Source organism: Nicotiana sylvestris, chromosome 12, assembly GCF_000393655.2.
Source record: "Nicotiana sylvestris chromosome 12, ASM39365v2, whole genome shotgun sequence".
In the NCBI taxonomy this organism is placed as follows: Eukaryota; Viridiplantae; Streptophyta; class Magnoliopsida; order Solanales; family Solanaceae; genus Nicotiana; species Nicotiana sylvestris.
The window spans coordinates 65,732,525-65,753,422 of record NC_091068.1 but is presented as its reverse complement, the minus strand read 5'-3'; the positions used below and the strand labels follow the sequence as shown (position 1 = coordinate 65,753,422).

Genomic DNA, 20,898 nt, shown 5'->3' with positions numbered 1-20,898 from the left:
AAAGTGGTTTTGTAAAAATATCAGCAAGTTGAGATTCAATGCTAATGAATTCTAATACAATATCACCTTTAGCAACATGATCACGGATAAAATGATGCTTGAATTCTATATGCTTTGCTCTAGAGTGATGCACAAAATTTTTTGACAAACATATAGCACTAGTATTATCACAAAATATAGGAGTAGAGGTAAGAGATAAATTATAGTCGAGAAGTTGATGCATCATCCAAAGAACTTGTGTACAACAACTTCCAACAACTAAATATTTTACTTCGGTCATCGACAAGGCAACACAATTTTATTTCTTTCTATGACAAGAAACTAGTGCATTTTCAAACAGTTGGCATGTGCCACTAGTACTTTTCCTGTCGATCTAATTAGGGATGAGCATCGGCCTGTTCGGTTATGAATATTATCGGTTTAGCATATCGGTTATCGGTTTACAAATTTGATAAACCGATAACCGAACTGATAAGATATTGGTTATCGATTATTCGTTAATCGGTTATCATTCATTATCGGTTTGGTTATCTGTTTACCTGATAAGATAACTCAATCTAGAGTTAAGCAAAAAAGAGAAAGACAATTCACTGGAGTTACGCAAAAAAGAGAAGAATTCACATATAGTATACTACCATTTTTTGCGTTCTGCCCAGTGACCACAACTGGAATAGTACTAATTCTTCAACAACAATTGTCCAAATACATTAATAATAGTACAAAGTAGTAATAATTTTACCTTAAAATTTACAAGTCCAAACATATAGTACCCAAAAAAGAAATAGAAGAATCAATAGTAAAAGAACACATGTCCTTATTCTAAAAATGTCAATAAACACCCAAATGCTCGTATATAAAAAGAATTAAACCCAAAAACAGTGACCCAAAAAATTAGTGGATAAATACTTATCAAACTGCAGCAATTCCCACAAAATGTTCCAAGGCATTATCTACCTCATCCGATATGATAACAACAAGAGTTGATTTAGAATTTTTTATTTCACACAATATCTGCACTTCCACATGATAAAATGGATGTTGTTGGTCAAATGCCTAACCTGAAAAAAGAAACCATAGAGCAAAACCTTGATCTATGCATGGGCAATACTAACACAGAAATGAAAAACACCTAGAAGGCAAGAAATGTTGTCCTGTTGTCAAAGCTCAGCATATTGTACATAAGAATAATGTTAAAAAATATACCCGAAACTGATGAAGATTGTCGATTGAGAATTGATAAGTACGGAGAGAAACTGGTAGTAGGCATAGGCTGCACAATGTGAGCTCACCAAATTAAGAAACGAAAATAAAAAAATAAAAAATCATTAACAATTAAAAATACCACTATGAAGATGAATTTTGTTATAGAAATTAAAAGCCTAATGTATAAGACTAAAGGCTTACGCTAGGGGTAACTAGTAAGGTCTATGAAGAATGAAGATGAAACAACTGAAGAGTGCGACTGAGAAAGAATATGAGAGAATGAACTGAATCCCTAGCATATATATATATATATACACACACACACACACACACACACACACACACACACACACACACACTTAAGGGTAAAGTCATAATTTTATTAATTCTTATTGGGTTATCAGTTAACCCATTAATAAAATTGGCAAATCGAGGCCTGAACTGATAATCCAATAGTAAAATAATTCTATACCTTTACCGAACCATTAACCCAATAACCCAATAAATAATTAACGGTTCGGGTTATCGGTATTACCCGATATATGCCCAGCACTAGATCTTATCACCTAAAAATCTACATCTGAAAAACCTTTTAAAACAAAATTGTTAGAGTGAGCATACCATAACCCTAATTTAGGGGATCCCAATAAGATATCTAATAATGTGTTTAACAACAGTAAGATGGCATTTCTTTGGAGCTGATTGAAACCTTGCACATTTACACACACTAAACACTATATCTGGTCGACTAGTAGTGAGATATAATAAAGATCCAATCATTCCTCTATACATTATTTCATCAACACTTTTTCCATTGTTTTCTTCATCAAGCGTAGTTGTTGGACTCATTAGAGTCCCAATGGACTTAGCATTCTCCATGCCAGACTATTTGATTTGCAGTCCAAGAAAGAAAGTTAGCTCTCCTATCATGCTCATTTCAAATTCTACTTTCATAGTATGAGCGAATTCTTCACATAGTACAAAGTTAGGACTTCCAAAAATAATATTGTCAACATATATTTGAGTAATAAGATTACCTGAATTTGAGTGCTTAATAAACAGAGTTGTATCGATATTACCTCGTTTGAAACTTTGATTTAGAAGGAATGAGCTTAATCTTCATACCAGGCTTGGGGAGCTTTATTGAGTCTGCATAGAGCTTTAGTCAACTTGAATACATGATTTGGGAGGGTATCATTAACAAATCTAGGATGTTGCTTCACATAAACTTCTTCAGAGATGTATGCATTTAGAAAGGCATTTTTTACATCCATTTGAAATAGTTTGAATCCTTTATGAGAAGCAAATGCAAGTAATATTCGAATAGATTCCAATCTTGCTACATATGCAAATGTTTCATTGTAGTCGATTCCTTCTTGCTGCGCGTAACCTTGAGCAACTAGCCGTGCTTTATTTTGTACCACTTGTCCGGATTCATTCAACTTATCTCTGAAAACCCATTTAGTTCATACAATAGAAGCATTTGATGGTTTTGGAACTAGTTTTCACACTTTATTTCTTTCAAATTGATCAAGTTTATCTTTCATTGCTTTGATCCAGTAAACGTCTTTCAGTGCTTCATCCACTTTCTTTGGCTCAAGTTGAGAAATTAGAGCCATGTGAGAGTTGAGCTTTTGAGGTCTTCTAGCAGTGATTCCTTCATGTGGATTTCCGATAATGAATTTGTGAGGATATCCTGGTTCACTTTTCCACTCATTTGGGATGTTTGTGGTTGGTACCCTTTCCTCAGTAGTCGACTGTTCTGTTGAGGAAGATTCCTGGATTTCAATGTGCTCCTTAGTTGACTAATTCCACTAACTAGTTGACTCATCTTGACAGTCTTTTCCTACAATAACATATTTTGGGACAATAGAAATTTCCTCATCTTCAAGAAGTTTTACATTCAGTATCAACAATTAATGCATAAGGTTCTTTTATTGTAAACTCTATATGCTCTACTTGAGGGGAAATATCCAAAAAATATACCTTCATCTCTTTTTGGATCAAACTTATCCATATTGTCCTTTCCATTATTGTGAATGAAGCATTTGCATCCAAATAGGTGAAAGTAACTGATGTTGGGTTTCTTACCATTCCATAGCTCATATGGAGTCTTTTTAAGAATGGGTCGAATCAAACACTTATTGATAATATGACATGTTGTGCTCACAGCTTTTGCCTAGAAGTTGTGGGGTAGAGAGTTTTCCACAATCATGGTTCTTGTCATGTCCTATAATGTTCTATTTTTACGTTCTACCACTCCATTCTATTGAGGCGACCTTGGTGAAAATTGTGAGAGATTCTTTGGTCATTGCAAAAGTTTTCAAAAGCTTTGATTTCAACTCTCCTCCGTGATCACTTCTGATGGTGGAAATGTAGTATCCTTTTTCACAATGAGCCTTCTTACAACAAACTTCAAAATTCCTTAGAACTTCATCTTTATGACTTAGAAAAATAACCCACTTAATTCGAGAAAAATCATTCACAATAACAAAAAGAAATTTTTACCACCTACACTAGTAGTTTTAGTTGGACCAATCAAATCCATATGCAATAGTTGAAGAGGATTAGTAGTAGAAACAATGTTTTTGATTTTGAAAGATGAACGAGTTTGTTTTCCTAGTTGACATGCATTACAAATATGATCTTTTAAAAAATCTAGTTTTGGAAGACCAATAACAAGATCGTATTTTGAAAGTTTTTGAATAGTATACATGCTAGCATGTCTAAGATTTCTATGCCAAACCTAAGTATCATCAATCATAGAAGTAAGACAAATTTGATCACCAAGGCTATCTACATTACTGATAGTATAGACATTCCTGTCTCTATTACCTGAAAGAATAACTTTACCTGATTTGTCTTCTATAAACCAACCATGTTTCTTAAAATGAACCTCGCAGTCATTATCACATAGTTGACTGATACTAAGAAGATTGTAACTGAGTTCATCAACCAGGTATACTTTGTCCACATCATATATTGAGCTTAGGGGAACTCTTCCAACTCTAATTACATTTCCTTTTGATTTGTCTCCAAAGGTAATTGTTTCTCCATCTAGTTTGGTGACTGTTTTGAATAATTGTTTGCCACCAGTCATATGTCTAGAACACGCGCTGTCAAGATACCATTTCCCTTTTTGATTCTTCTTGCGGTGTTCCTGCAAAACAAAATTACTTGTTTTAGGTACCAAGCCTGCTTGGGTCCTTAAAGGTTAGATTTCTGAGTGTTAGCTTGACTAGAGGATTTAGGTCACCAGACCCATCTCCTGTTGTCCTTTAACCTACAATGGTTAGAAGTGTGACCATGTTTTTCACAATAAAAACAGGACAAATTATTGGGATTTTCAGAGCCCCATTCTACTCTGATTCCATTCCTGCATTGGTTAGTGTTGTGACCATTTTTTTATCACAATAAGAGCATACATGAGAGTCTCTAGTTCTAATCAAAGAATTATGAGGAGCAATCTAATTTGATTTGATAGAACTATGACTTGTGGATTTTTGTAATCCTTTCAGTTGAAGTTGAAGTTCACTAACTTCATCTTGAAGCATGTCACGCTCAATTTCACAAACTTTTAGCTTCAAGGCCCAGTCTTTCTTTTCTCTTTCGATTTTTCTGAGTTTGTTTAAACTCTTTCAATATCTGCAAGAGCAATATCAATAAATTCTTGAAGTTCATAATAGTTGGGACATGTAGGAAGATGTACCTCACTGGTTCCCACGTCTGCCATAAGACCAAGTTCACCTAAGTTTTCTTCCTTATCTTCTCCTTCGTCTGCCATGAGCCCAAGCTCTCCTGAGTCCTTATTGCTATCTTCTTTTATGGCCATGAACATCATATTTGCAATTTCTTCATGGTCAGATTCTTCTTCATCACTCCAGGCTCCAAAATACTTTTTCTTTTGAAGGTTCTTGCTGAGCTTCTTCTTTAGTTCGGGACAATTAGCTTGAACGTGTCCACATTTTTCACATTCATAGCATCTTCCATTATTTTAATCATTTTCATTATTTGTCCCTTCTTTTCTAAAGTTTGATTTCCCTCTTCTGCTGTTTATGTTTTTCCTCATCATGCTTGTTACAACTTGGGAAAGCATGGCTATGTTTTCATCCTATTCTCATCCTTCCTCTTCCTTTTCATTTTCTGGTTCAGCCACAGTTGCTTTAAAAGCAATTGTTTTTTTCTTTTCTTGTTGAATTTGCTTGTCCAAGTGAGTTTTCTCAAAGGCAATTAAATTACCTCTAATTTCATCATAAGACATTTTGTCAAGGTCCTGACATTCCAGAGCAATAACCTTGGGCTGCCAAATTGTGAGTAAACTTCTAAGAATTTTTCTAACCTATTCTCCGTTCTTTATTGGTCTACCAAAATATTTTAGATCTCCAAGGATTTTGCTGAGCCTGGAGAACATTTCCTCCACTGATTCTCCATCCTTCATTTGAAATAGCTCACAGTCAGGAACTAGATTGATCCTTGTTTCTTTCACCTTGTTGGTTCCTTCATATGTGACCTCCAATTTATCTCACATTTCCTTGGCAGATTCACAGCTTGAAATCTTTTCATACTTGTGACGACCTGCCCAGTCGTCTCATGAGTTGCCACTCCGTTTCCACGATTTCTGCTTCTTATTGCTTTGTCTATTGGTTCTATATGTGATCGGGTTGGTTGGCTCGGGTTCGAAAATGATATGGTAAGGTTTGAGACACTTAGTCTCTTTTGAGGAAGCTTAAGATGGAGAAGTCAACCGGATGTTGACTTATGTGTTAGAGGGCTTGGATGTAAATTCCGATGATTCGGATAGCTTCGGGAGGTGTAGGAGCATGATCAGAATGTATTTTGGAGGTCCCGAGTAGATTTAGGCTTGAATTGGCGAAATTGGATTTTTGGCATTTTCCGGTGGATATGTGAGATTTTGATATAGGGGTCGAAATGGAATTCTGAGAGTTGTAGTAGTTTCGTTGGGTCATTTGGGATGTGTGTGCAAAATTTTGGGTCATTCGGACGTGGTTTGGTTGGGTTTTTGATCAAAAGAGAAATTCTGAAGATTTTGGAAACTTAGGCTTGAATCCGATGTGTTTTGGATGATTCAATGTTGTTTGAGGTGTTTTGAAGATTGGTACAAGTTTGAATAAGGTTATGGGATATGTTTGTGTTTTTTGTTGAGGTCCTGCAGGCCTCGGAGTGATTTCGGATGGTTGACGGAGAAATTTGGAGTTTTAGTGAGCTGTAGATTTTCTGCTTCTGGTATTTCCGCACCTGCGGATTGAGGACCGCATGTGCAATGCCGCAGATGCAATGAACAGGGCCGCAGAAGTGGAAAGGAGCTAGGGAGTTAGAAGCCGCAGACGCAGTTGGAGAACTGCACCTGCGATGGCGCAGGTGCGGATAATGGATCGTAGATGCGGAAAGCTGGGACTTAAGTGAGGACCGCAGCTGCGGTGGCCTTGGCCGCAGATGCAGTGGATTGACCGCAGATGCGAAAATGCTTGGATCAGAATGTATAAATCGTTTCCTTCGTGATTTTTGAGCTATTCCACCATTTTTAAGTCGGCTTTGGAGCTTTTTGGATGATTTTGAAGAAGGATTTCAAGGAGACTTCATTGAGGTAAGGATTTTGGACCTAAAACTTGTTCCCATGGTATTATTTCACGGATTAGAGCTATAATTAATGGAATTTTAGGGTTGAAAATTGGGAAAACTAGGGCTTGGTATTGGAGACCTAGACTTGAGGATTTGAGAGATCTTTTGTGCTCGGATTTTGGTACTTTTGATATGTACGAACTCGTGGGGGAGATGAGGAATCTATTGATGTGAATTTTATCTAATTTCGTGACGTGGGCCTAGGGGTCGGATTTTGGTAATTTCGAGATTTATGCTATAAATTGATTATTTTTGCTTGGGCTTCGTTCCCATAGCATATTTTGACGTTGTGATTCTAATTTTGGATAGATTTGATGCGAGTGGAGGCCGATTCGAGGGGCAAAGGCATCACAGGCTAGAGTTTGCACCGGTTTTAGGTGAGTAATGATTGTAAATGACGTCCTGAGGGTATGAAACCCCGGATTGAATATTGTTGTACTATATTGAGGTGACACATATGCTAGATGACGAGTGTGGGGTCATGCACTATTGGGGATTGTGATTTAGTCCGTCCTGAATGACTGTTTTACCGCGTATTTGACTGAAAACTATTTGCTATCATCATGTTTTGGGTTGAATGCCATATTTGGGCATCGTGCCAACTATTTGAACCCTTAGGGGATTTTTATTGACATTCCTCACTGTTTTGACTTTATACTTGAATTCAGTCATGCTATATTTCTCTATTTTCATAACTCATCCATGTTACGCTGTTTTAACACTTAAATGATCTTTAAATGATAGTTTGGGCTGAGAATCATGTTTTACTTTTGCCCGAGTGGCTTGTGAGGATTTTGACTGAGTAAGGCCGAGGGCCTATGTTGTGAGGAAACACTGATTATGACTATGAGGCCGAGGGCTTGAGATTTGTACGCCACGAGGTGGCTTGTTTATATGAGGCCGAGGGCCTAGTTATGATGTCACGAGATGGCTTGATATTGAGCTTGGGTCGTAAGGGCCCCCTCCAGGAGTCTGCACACCCCTAGTGAGTGCGGGTACCCATTGTGATGTGAGATATAGCCCAAGGGGCTGGTATTGTTGACATTGTGCCCGAGGGGCAATCCTTTATGTGCGTATCTGTCTTATTTGTTTGTCATTTACCTGCTTAATTGTTAAAAAGGCATTTCATGAAGTTTGAACTGAATTAAAAATGACCTTACACATTATCACTACTTCACTGTTTCTACTGGTTTTACTACTTCATTATAGCCTGTAATGTGCCTTACGTGTTTTCATATCTCTCAGTCTTTTATTTATGATTATTACTCACTGAGTTGGAATACTCACTTTACTCTCTACACTCCGTGTGCAGATTCAGGCGTTGCTGATCCTGCCGGCGCGAGTTGAGAGCTCCCAACAGACTTCGGAGTCCACGAGGTAGCTGCTTGGCGTCCGTAGTCCCGTGTTTCTCCCCCCTTTTATCTCATTTCTATCTCTTTATCAGTTATTTTGTAATAGTTTAGTAGGCATTTCAGACTTGTAGCGTACTAATAGATTCTCATGACTAGTGACACCCCGGTATCGGGCTGTGTTGGGTTGTATTCCGCAAATTGTTCTGTATTATTGACTGCTCACTTTTGGATTATTTATGTCATTTTGGACCTAGTTCTTACTGTTTAATTGCTTAAAAACTGAAATGGAAAGTGTCGGCTGGCCTTGTCTTCACGAGAGGCGCCATCACGACCGAGTTCGGGTTTGGGGTCGTGACAAGTTGGTATCAGAGCCTAGGTTACATAGGTCTCACGAGTCATGAGTAGGTTTAGTAGAGTCTCGCGGGTCGGTACGGAAACATCTGTATTTATCCTCGAGAGGCTGCATAACCTTTAGGAAAAACTTCATATTCTTGAAATTCCTATCGAGCGAATTTGTTGATCCGAGTACTAAACTTCTGGCATTCTATTCTCTCACGAGATGGTGAGGACACACGCTACCGGTTAGGATGGACGACCACCAGTTGTGGCCACTAGAAGCCGAGGATGCGGTCATGGTTGCCGTAGGGGCAGAGGTGTGGCCCACACAACAGTTAGGGCAGCACCTGCAGACCCACCAGCCACCCCAGTTCAGGATCAGGTCCTAGTTGTGGACGCTCCAGCAGCACCAGCTCAGGCACCAGCTGTGCCCATTGTGATTCCAGGTCTTTAGGAGGCCTTGGCTCAGATTCTATCAGTTTGCACTAGCCTAGCTCATGCGATCTCAATTACTACAACCGCAACTACTTCTCAGGCCGGGGGAGGCAATTAGACTCCCACTGCTCGCACACCTAAGCAGGTCATGCAGGGACTTCAGACACCGGGGGCACATCTAGCCCAGCCAGTTGCAGTTGCTCAGGACTATGTGGTTCCTGCTATGCTAGAGAACGAGCAACGTAGGTTGGAGAGGTTTGGTAGGCTTTATCCTCCGACCTTCAGGAGTGCAGAGGGCAAGGATGCCTAGGGTTTCTTAGATAAATGTTAGAGGATGCTTCGTGCAACGGGTATTCTGGAGACCAGCGGGGTCGCTTTCACTACTTATTAGTTTTTGGGAGCTGCCTTCACTTGGTGGGAGACTTTTGAGAGGCGTAGGCCTATTGGTGCAGCACCCCTTACCTGGTAGCAGTTCTCCGTTCTCTTTCTAGAGAAGTATGTGCCGCAGTCTCACAGAAAAGAGCTGTGTAGGGAGTTTGAGTGGTTGCGTCAGGTAGAGATAACTGTAACGCAGTATGAGATGAGGTTCTTCGAGTTAGCTCGTCATGCTATTTGGTTGGTTCTGATAGATAGAGAGAGGATTAGGAGGTTTGTTGATGGCCTCACTTATCAGCTCTGTATTCTCATGACCAGGTAGAGGGTGACTAGTGCTAATTTCGAGGAGATTGTGGATATTGCCCGTGAGATTGAGTCTATTCGTTGCCAGGAGCGAGAGGAGAGGGAGGCCAAGAGGCCTCGAGGATCTGGTAGCTATAGTGGTGCTCCTTCGAGAGGTCAGTTTCAGCATGGCAGAGGCCGTCCATTCAGGCATGCTCAGCCAGCTCGCCCAGGTTATCATGGGGCGTCATCAGGTCATGGTTCTCACAGTTCTCATCAGGGCCAATCATCACTTAGTGCCCTTCCAGCTCAAAGTTCGTCCCATGATCCATCAATTCAGGGATCTTCCATACATGTGCATCATCTAGTCATTCCGGTGCTAGGGGTTCCATTCAATCCCCTTCTCCAGCACCCGAGAGTTGCTACGAGTGTGGAGAGATGGGTCACATGTGGAGGCAGTGTCCTCGTTGTCTTGCAGGTCCATCTCAATAGAGGGGTCAGTCATCGGCTTCAGCGCCAATTACTTCATCATCATCCACCCAGTCAGCTAGGGGTAGAGGTCAGTCAGCTAGAGGCCGTCCCAGAGGGGGAGGTCGATCAGATGGCGGTCAGGCCCATTTCTATGCACTTCCAGCTAGACCCGATGCTATTACTTCCGATGATGTCATTACAAGTAACATTTCAATCTACCACAGAGATGCCTCTATATTATTTGATCCTAGTTCCACCTTTTCTTATGTGTCATCATACTTTGCTCGTTATTTGGGTATGCCTCGTGAGTCTCTTGTTTCACCTGTTCATGTATCTACCCCGGTGGGCGATACTGTTGTTGTAGGCCATGTGTACCGGTCGTGTGTGGTGACTATTGGAGGTCTGGATACCCGAGTGGATCTATTATTATTATGTATGGTGCACTTAGATATTATTTTGGGCATGGATTGGTTATCTCATGTCGTGCTATTCTAGACTGTCATGCCAAGATAGTCACATTAGCTATACTGGGTGTGCCACAGATTGAGTGGCGAGGTTTGACTGATTATGTTCCTAGTAGAGTAATCTCATTCTTGAAAGCCCAGCGTATGGTTGGGAAGGGTTGTCTTTCGTACCTATCCTTTGTGAGGGATGTCGATGCTGAGACTCCCAGTATTGACTCTGTTCCAGTTGTGAGGGATTTTCCCGATGTGTTTCCAACAGACCTGCCGGGAAGACAGGGATATTGATTTTGGTATTGACCTGGTGCTGGGCACTCAACCCATTACCACTGTATCGTATGGCACCAGTGGAGCTGAAAGAGTTAAAAGAGCAGCTTCAAGAACTCCTTGATAAGGGGTTCATTCGGCCTAGTGTATCACCTTGGGGTGCACCTGTCTATTTGTGAAGAAGAAGGATGGCACTATGAGGATTTGCATTAATTATAGGCAATTGAACAAAGTAACAGTTAAGAACAAGTATCATTTGCCTCGCATTGATGATTTATTCGACCAGCTTTAGGGAGCGAGAATGTTCTCCAAGGTTGATCTCTGTTCAGGTTATCACCAGTTGAAGATCAGGGACTCGGATATTCTTAAGACAACTTTTAGGACCTGATATGGTCATTATGAGTTCTTGGTGATCTTTTGGGTTGACCAATGCCCCAACAACATTTATGCATTTGATGAACAACGTGTTCCAGCCTTATCTTGACTAGTTTGTCATAGTCTTCATTGATGATATTCTGGTATATTCGTGTAGTCAGGAGGAGCACGCAGAGCATTTGAGAGTTGTGTTGCAAAGATTGAGGGAGGAGAAGCTTTATGCAAAATTCTCCAAGTGTGAGTTTTGGCTCAATTTGGTGGCGTTCTTGGGGCACATGGTGTCCAGTGAGGGTATCCAGGTTGATCCGAAGAAGATAGATGCAGTTCAGAGGTGACCCAAACCTTCCTTAGCCACAGAGATTTGCAGTTTTCTTGGTTTGGGGGGTTATTATCGCTGGTTTGTTTAGGGATTCTCATCTATTGCATTGCCCTTGACCAAGTCGACTCAAAAGGGTGCTTCATTTGTATGGTCGGACGAGTGTGAGGAGAGCTTCCAAAAGCTCAAGATAGCCTTGACCACGACTCCAGTGTTAGTTTTTCCATGCTTCAGGTTCATATACCGTGTATTGTGATGCTTTGAGAGTTGGTATTGGGTATGTATTGATGCAGGATGGTAGATTTATTGCTTATGCTTCTCGTCAGTTAAAGCCCTATGAGAAGAACTACCCTGTTCATGATTTGGAGTTGGCTGGCATAGTTCACGCGTTGAAGATTTGGAGGTACTATCTGTATGGTATGTCTTGTGAGGTGTTTACTGATCATAGTAGTCTCCAGCATTTGTTCAAGCAGAAGGATCTTAATTTGAGGAAGTGGAGATGGTTGAAATTGCTAAAGGATTATGATATCACTATATTGTACCATCCGGGAAAGGCTAATGTGGTGGCTGATGCTTTGAGCCGAAAGGCGGTAAGTATGGGGAGTTTGGCATATATTCTAGTTGATGAGAGACCTCTTGCAGTTGATGTTCAGGCCTTGGCCAATCGGTTTGTGAGGTTAAATATTTCGGAGCCCAGTCGAGTATTGGCTTGTGTGGTTTCTCGGTCTTCCTTATATGATCGCATCAGAGAGCGCCAGTATGATGATCCACATTTACTTATCCTTAAGTACAGAGTTCAGCATGATGATGCCAGAGATATGACGATTGGTGATGATGGGGTGTTGAAGATGCATGGCCGGATATGTGTGCCCAATGTGGATGGGCTTCGGGAGTTGATTCTGGAGGAGGCCCATAGCTCGCGGTATTCCATTCATCCGGGTGCCGCAAAGATGTATCAAGATTTGAGGCAGCATTATTGGTGGAGGATAATAAAGAAAGATATTGTGGGATTTGTAGCTCGGTGTCTCAATTATCAGCAGGTCAAATATGAGCATCAGAGACCAGGTGGCTTGCTTCAGCGGATGGATATTCCAGAGTGGAATTGGGAGTGGATAACTATGGACTTCGTAGTTGGACTTCCACGGACTTTGAAGAAGTTTGATGCTATTTGGGTAATTATGGATTGGTTGACCAAGTCCGCGCACTTCATTCCTGTGTGTACTACCTATTCTTTAGAGCGGTTGGCAGAGATATCTGGGAGATTGTTCATTTGCATGGTGTCCCAGTTTCCATCATCTCAGATAGAGGCACTCAGTTTACTTCATAATTTTGGAGGTTTGTGCAGCGAGAGTTGGGTAATCATATTGAATTGAGCACAACTTTTCACCCTCAGATAGACGGGCAGTTAGAGCGCACTATTCAGATATTGGAGGACATGTTGCGTGCTTGTGTCATTGATTTCGGAGGGTCATGGGATTAGTTTCTACCACTTGCAGAGTTTGCTTATAACAACAGCTACCAGTCGAGTATTCAGATGGCCCCATATGAGGCTTTGTATGGGAGGCGATGTAGATCTCCAGTTGGTTGGTTTGAGCCGGGTGAGGCTAGACTATTGGGGACAGACTTGGTGCAGGATGCTTTAGAAAAGGTGAAGGTGATTCAGGAGAGGCTTCGTACAGCGCAGTCGAGGCAAAAGAGTTATGTTGATAGGAAGGTTCGAGATGTGTCCTACATGGTTGGCGAGAAGGTTTTATTTAAGGTTTCGACCATGAAGGGTGTTATGAGATTTGGGAAGAATGGTAAGTTGAGTCCTCAGTTCATTGGCCTTTTTGAGGTGCTTCAGAGGATTGGGGAGGTGGCTTATGAGCTTGCTTTACCACCCAGCTTGTCGAGTGTGCATCTAGTATTTCATATTTCTATGCTCTAGAAGTATATTGGGGATCCGTCTCATGTTCTGGATTTCAACACGGTTCAGTTGGATGGTGATTTGACTTATGATGTGGAGCCAACAACTATTTTGGAGCGTCAGGTTCGAAAGTTGAGGTCAAAGGATATATCTTCAGTGAAAGTGCAGTGGAGAGGTCGGCCCATGTAGGAGGCTACCTGGGAGACCGAGCGGGAGATGCGGAACAGATATCCTCACCTGTTTGAGGCTTCAAGTATGTTTCTTGACTCGTTCGAGGACGAATGTTTATTTAAGAGGGGGAGGATGTGACGACCCGACCATTCGTCTCATGAGTTGCCGCTCCGTTTCCCCCATTTCAGCTTCTTATTGCTTTGTCTCTCGGTTCTATATGTGATTGGGTTGGTTGGCTCGGGTTCTGAAAGGATTTGATAAGGTTTGAGACACTTAGTCTCTTTTGAGGAAGCTTAAGTTGGAAAAGTCAACCGGATGTTGACTTATATGTTATAGGGCTTGGATGTGAATTCTGATGGTTCAAATAGCTTCGGGAGGTGATTTGGGACTTAGGAGCATGATCAGAATGTATTTTGGAGGTCCGGAGTAGATTTAGGCTTGAATTGGCGAAATTGGATTTTTGGCTTTTTCCGGTGGACAGGTGAGATTTTGATATAGGGGTCAGAATGGAATTTCGAGAGCTGTAGTAGTTCCGTTGGGTCATTTGGGATGTGTGTGCAAAATTTCAGGTCATTCGGACGGGGTTTGGTCGGGTTTTTGATCAAAAGCGAAATTCGGAAAATTTTGAAAACTTAGGCTTGAATCCGATGTGTTTTGGTTGATTCAATGTTGTTTGAGGTGTTTTGAAGATTGGTACAAGTTTGAATAAGGTTATGGGATATGTTTGTGTGTTTGGGTGAGGTCCAGGGGGCCTCGGAGTGATTTCGGATGGTTGACAGAGAAGTTTGGAGTTTTGGTGACCTGTAGATTTTCTGCTTCTGGTATTTCCGCACCTGCGGATTGAGGATCGCAGGTGCAATGCCGCAGATGCGATGAATGGGGCCGCAAAAGCGGAAAGGAGCTAGGGAGTCAGAAACCGCAGATGCGGTTGGAGAATCGCACCTGCGATGGCGCAGGTACGGATAGTGGATCGCAAATGCGGAAAGCTGGGACTTAAGCGAGGACCGCAGCTGCGGTGGCCTTGGCCGCAAAAGCGATACCGCAGATGCGGTGGATTGACCGCAGATGCAAAAATGCCTGGGTCAGAATGTATAAATTGTTACCTTCGCGATTTTTGAGTTATTCCACCATTTTTAAGTCGGCTTTGGAGCTTTTTGGACGATTTTGAAGAAGGATTTCAAGGAGACTTCATTGAGGTAAGGATTTTGGACCTAAAACTCATTCCTATGGTATTATTTCACGGATTAGAACTATAATTAATTGAATTTTAGGGTTAAAAATTAGGGAAACTAGGGCTTGGTATTGGAGACCTAGACATGAGGATTTGAGGGACATTTTGTGGTCTGATTTTGGTACTTTTGATATGTACGAACTCGTAGGAGATGAGGAATCTATTGATGTGAATTTTATCTAATTTCGAGGCGTGGGCCCGGGGGTCGGGTTTTGGTAATTTCGGGAATTATGCTATAAATTGATTATTTTTGCTTGGGCTTTGTTCCCTTAGCATATTTTGACGTCGTGATTCTGATTTTGGATAGATTCGACACGAGTGGAGGCCGATTCGAGGGGCAAAGGCGTCGCGGGCTAGAGTTTTCACCGGTTTGAGGTGGGTAATGATTGTAAATGACGTCCTGAGGGTATGAAACCCCGGATTGCACATCGTTGTGCTATATTGAGGTGACACACACACTAGATGACGAGCGTGTGGTCGTGCACTATTGGGGATTGTGACTTAGTCCGTCTCGAATGACTGTTTTACCGCATATTTGAATGAAAACTATTTGCTATCATCATATTTTGGTTTGAATGCCATATTTGGGCTTCGTGCCAACTATTTGAACCCTTAGGGGATTTTTATTAATATTCCTCACTGTTTTGACTTTATACTTGAACTCAGTCATGCTATATTTCAATGTTATCATAACTCAGCCATGTTACTTTGTTTTAACACTTAAATGATCTTTAAATTTTATTTTTGGCTGAGAATCATGTTTTACTATTGCCCGAGTGGATTGTGAAGATTTTGACTGAGTAAGGCCGAGGGCCTATGTTGTGAGGAAACACTGATTATGACAATGAGGCCAAGGGACTGAGATTTGTATGCCACGAGGTGGCTTGTTGATATGAGGCCGAGGACCTAGTAATGATGCCACGAGATGGCTTGATATTGCGCTTGGGCCGTAAGGGGCCCCTCCAGGAATCTGCATACCCCTCAGTGAGCGCGGGTACCCATTGTGATGTGAGATATAGCCCGAGGGGCTGGTATTGTTAACATTGTGCCCAAGGGGCAATCCTTTATGTTCTTATCTGTCTTATTTGTCTTTTATTTACCCGCTTAATTGTTAAAAAGGCATTTCATGAAGTTTGAACTGAATTAAAAATGACCTTACATATTATCACTGCTTCACTGTTTCTATTAGTTTTACTGTTTCATTATAGCCTATAATGTGCCTTACGTGTTTTCATATCTCTCAGTCTTTTATTTATGATTATTACTTACTGAGTTGGAGTACTCACTTTACTCCCTGTACCCCATGTGCAAATTCAGGCATTGCTGATCCTGCCAGCGCGAGTTGAGAGCTCCCAGCAGACTTCGGAGTCCACGAGGTAGCTGCTTGGCGTCCGCAGTCCCGTGTTTCTCGCCCCTTTTATCTCATTTCTATATCTTTATCAGTTATTCTGTAATAGGTTAGTGGGCATTTCAGACTTGTAACGTACTAATAGATGCTCATGACTAGTGACACCCCGATGTCGGGCTGTGTTGGGTTTTATTCCGCAAATTGTTCTGTATTATTAACTGCTCACTTTTGGATTATTTATGTCGTTTTGGACCTAGTTATTACTGTTTAATTTCTTAAAAACTAAAATGGAAAGTGTCAGTTGGCCTTGTCTTCACGAGAGACACCATCACGACCGGGTCCGGGTTTGGGGTCGTGATAATACTCTTCTCCATTGATAGCATTATACAATAGATTTTTTGCTTTGGCATTCACAGTTGTGATAGCAACTTGTTCATCAATGTAATCATCTAAGTCAAGTGGATCAGTTGAAACAATGACTTGACCATTCTCATCTTTCTTTGGCGGAATTGGAAGAATTCCCTTTTTGATCACACGCCAAACTTTGATGTCATATGACATAGTGTATGCTTCCATATAAACTTTCCAGTGAGAAAAGTGTTGTCCGTTGAATATGGAGGTCGTACCTGAGAGGTTCTTTCTTGAAATAATGCACGACGCCTGTGGTTGATCCCATGATCTTTTCCTCATAAGCTGTTAAGTAAGTTTGTGATCCTTGCTCTAATACCAATTGAAAAGTACAAGAGAGGGGGGGGGGGGTTGAATTGTGGTCTATTAAAACTTGGTTGACTAAGTGTGAGTTTAGTCAACTAGGTTTCACATAGCAAACAGATAAAGTAGATATGAACAAAACGAATTGAAAGCTAAACAAGGCACAATAGTTTTTATACTGGTTCGGTACCGGTGTGGTACTTACATCAGTTTTCCTTGGGTCACAAGAGTTCTCTTAGATCTTGATAAAGGATTACAACAGTGATGATTTTAGTTCGTTCACCACCAACGATGTTTAGCAACAGTAATTTCTGGATGTTGACACAACTCACTTTTGTGTTCTAACTCTTCCTATCTTTTATGACACTTGTAGACTCAAGAATACAATGTTTGTATTAAGAACTAGAGAGACTTAGAAGATAGTGTTCGTAGTTGCGTAAATCTTCTTCTTGAAGTTGGAAGTCTTCTTATAGAAGAGTTTGAGAGCCATTGCAGATTGACCCTGATTGAGGCACTGAATCCTCTAAGAGATTTGACCCAATGGGTGCCCCCAAATCCTGCACTTGAGATGGGCTGGATTCGTTTATGTCCTTCCTTTTCATGTCCTCATTTCATGGAGTAATTTGAGGCTTCGATTTGGTTGGTCAATCTTCTAATATAGTCTTTGAGTAGATGCCTGATATTTTTGAGCTGCACTTGATATGTTTCCTTGTTAAATAGTCTCGATGTCCTTTGATTGAGCCTGAGATAGCGAGACTAATTTGGTATAATTTTTTTCATTTATGCCATATAACTTCCAAGTTTGTGATTTTATTTTTGTGAAAGAAAGAACGAGTATCTCCAAATTTGAGAAAGTGTTGGAATTGAGAAGCATTATGATCTCAACAGGTAGAATCAATAAAATTCTGCTAGAACTTGCCCCAAATGTCTATCAAGGCGAAATTCTAGACAACACTATTTTTAGAATGAAATTAGGCTTTCTTTGACACCTTTTTTAGCCTATCTATGTTTAACCACAAATATTTATATTTTACCTTTTAGCACCCAACTTTGAGCCCCAAAAAAAAAAAGAAAAAAAAGAGAGGGATAAACCGACTTTTATTGATACACCATATTGGTTTACCTTACAAAAAGATTGATACTACTCCTTCCGGCTATAGTTGAGCAAAAATAATTAATAAAGCAAGCGATGAAGGAATACTTATGGAGTAAATGTTCTATTTCACTCTTAAAAAAAGAAGAAGCGGAAAACAAGGTGTATATACCTATAAAATAGATTATTGGTTCAAGAAGCTTGAATTTAAGAAATCTATTGAGAGAAATAATGACTTAAGTGATATTAATTATGAAATTGGAGACCGGGACCTTTAGCCCAATCTCTAGAGTTATTTTCTTATGTTGAGTTGTACAAACTTACTTTGATAAAATAATCGGTTCTCATAATAAAGCTGGATGGAACAAAGTCACTACAAATATATCCTTTTACCTTACCAGCATTAAGCCTATCATTACAAGCCTGAAAAAGTCCTAAAATAATTTTAGAAATTAGTGTTGATTCCACATTAGTGGAGACTGACATGAAGGGCAAGCCTATGGACGAAATTTGAGAAACTAGAAATTGTAATCATAATGTTATCAATCTCAAAAGGTTCATCAAAAGAGGAGTTGAAAGTTTTTGACAAACAAAAGCAGAAGCAGAAACAAGGTATAAATTTGGCGACTTGAAAAACTTATAGGTTTTGAATTTTATGTGAAACTTTATTTTTTTACTTTTCTACTCTACAAGAAATAACAATTATTAACAAAATTACTGTATCGAGGACGAGCAAGGATTCAAGTGCGGGAAAGTTTGATGACTATAAAATATTCATATATTATATACTTAAAAATAAATTATTTTAAATAATATATATATAATATGTTAATTATCTGTATTTTCTAATAGTATTTTACAGGAAATAAAAATATCATGATAAAGAAAATAAAGGAATAAAAGAGAAGCACGAGGCATCATGGCAATAGAAGCACGACACATCATGGCAATAGAAGCACGACACATCATGGCAAAGGAACCACGAGGCATCGTGGCACCTTACGAGATTTAATTTCTATAAATAAGATGTTTGTGTTGAAAGGAAGGAAATCATACGTGCCTAATTAGCAACTTTTCTCTAGCTTTGGTTTTTACTTCTCTCTTTATCTATTTCATTTTATCTTGCAGTCTTTGAATTTTCTAAGAGTGTTGATAGTATTTTAAGAATTTCTTTCTTTGTGAGATTTAAATACTCCATAATGGAGTAATCTCTTTTGTTGGGATAGTTGATGAAACTCGATAGCGTTATAATATTAATCTCAATTTTACTACATACTTGACTTGAAACTTTCTAATTATATTTCTATATTGTGCTGGAATATTAGTTTTAATTAATTATTATCACTTATATCTATTTATTCTCCAAAGGTAGTTGTATGTCAATTTTGTAATTCTCACGAAACAAAATTAATATATGATAACTATTGGGTAAAATAATAGAGTGAGAGTAATGCTTTTTAAGCTATCATTCCAAGTCTGTAATCTTGCTTACTTCCATTCTAATTCTCACGGAGGAGTTGTAGTTGGCAAGATTATTGATTTTTAGTAAAAAGTAATCGCAAGAGGTTTTTGCTATCTTTTAGCACAATTCAGGCAAGAAAATTATTTCGGTTTAATCATCACAAGTAATATATCAATTGATTTACATAACCTCGCGGAGTGTTGTTAATTGATTATTTCTTAGTGAGCAAAATATAATTGTATTAGCAATAAACAGTTATTCCTAAGAGAAATATATGTAGAAGCTAAGATTTTATTATTATCACGCTATCGAGTGAATTCAATGATTCCCAACTCTTTTTAAATATAAATCTTCCGACAGTTATTTAGTTTCAACTTAAGCAATTTAAATTTTCAACAAACAAAACTTCATCAATTTGATTCTCTCAAATAGTAGTAAGAACATTATAAGTTTGTAGCTAGATTCTCCAATCTCTGTGGTACGATATCATAAACTATACTAGAATTTGATAGAGTACGAGTAGCAAAATCTTATACGCATTGGCCTCATCAAATTTTTGGTGCCGTTGCCGGGGATTGGAACAAGTCTTCTTTGCGGTATTCAGGTTGACCCGAAGAAGATAGAGGCGGTTCAGAGTTGGCCTAGACCATCCTCAGCCACAAAGATTCACAGCTTTCTTGGTTTGGCAAGCTATTATTGCCGGTTTGTTCAGTATTCTCGTTTATCGCATCGCCCTTGACCAAGTTGACTCAGAAGGGTGCCTCATTTGTATGGTCGGATGAGTGTGAGGAGAGCTTTTAGAAGCTCAAGACAGCCTTGACCACAGCCCCAGTGTTAGTTTTGCCATCAACTTCAGGTTCATATACCGTGTATTGTGATGCTTCGAGAGTTGGTATTGGGTGTGTATTGATGTAGGAGGGTAGAGTTATTGCTTATGCTTCTCGTCAGTTGAATCCCCATGAGAAGAACTACCCCGTTCATGATTTGGAGTTGGCTGCCATAGTTCACGCGTTGAAGATTTGGATGCATTACTTGCATGGTGTGTCTTGTGAGGTGTTTACTGATCATTGTAGACTCCAGCACTTATTCAAGTATAAGGATCTCAATTTGAGGCAGCGGAGGTGGTTGGAGTTGCTAAAAGATTATGATATTACTATATTGTACCATCCGGGAAAGGCCAATGTGGTGGCCTATGCTTTAAGCCGAAAGGCGGTGAGTATGGGGAGTTTGGTATATATTCCAGTTGGGGAGAAACCTCTTGCAATTGATGTTCAGGCTTTGGCCAATCGATTCATGAGGTTAGATATTTCGGAGCCCAATCGAGTATTGGCTTGTGTGGTTTATCGGTCTTCCTTATATGATCGCTTCAGAGAGCGCCAGTATGATGATCTTTATTTGCTTGTCCTTAAGGACAAAGTTTAGCATGATGATGCCAGAGATGTGACCATTGGTGATGATGGGGT

The 20,898-nt window shown here is 39.9% G+C and overlaps 1 protein-coding gene across 1 annotated transcript; it reads right to left on the bottom strand.

Annotated features, from left to right (window-relative positions):
* Positions 1-3,949: 3,949 nt before the first annotated feature.
* LOC138883162 (uncharacterized) lies at positions 3,950-16,745 on the bottom strand. The gene is made up of 4 exons (XM_070163823.1): positions 16,534-16,745; positions 4,913-5,186; positions 4,460-4,486; positions 3,950-4,363 (listed from the first exon to the last, which is right to left on the bottom strand). The coding sequence occupies exons 1-4, from the start codon at positions 16,743-16,745 to the stop codon at positions 3,950-3,952; spliced, it is 927 nt and encodes a 308-aa protein (XP_070019924.1).
* Between the last annotated feature and the right edge of the window lie 4,153 nt (positions 16,746-20,898).

What these genes read in the sequence shown, in the direction of transcription:
- LOC138883162 (XM_070163823.1), bottom strand. Translation starts at nt 16,745, where the DNA reads ATGGAAGCATACACTATGTCATATGACATCAAAGTTTGGCGTGTGATC. An exon ending in AATGCTATCAATGGAGAAGA is followed by an intron (nt 5,187 to 16,533) that starts GTATTATCACGA and finishes AAATAATGGAAG; the next exon opens with ATGCTATGAATGTGAAAAAT. An exon ending in GACAACAGGAGATGGGTCTG is followed by an intron (nt 4,364 to 4,459) that starts GTGACCTAAATC and finishes TTTGTTTTGCAG; the next exon opens with GAACACCGCAAGAAGAATCA.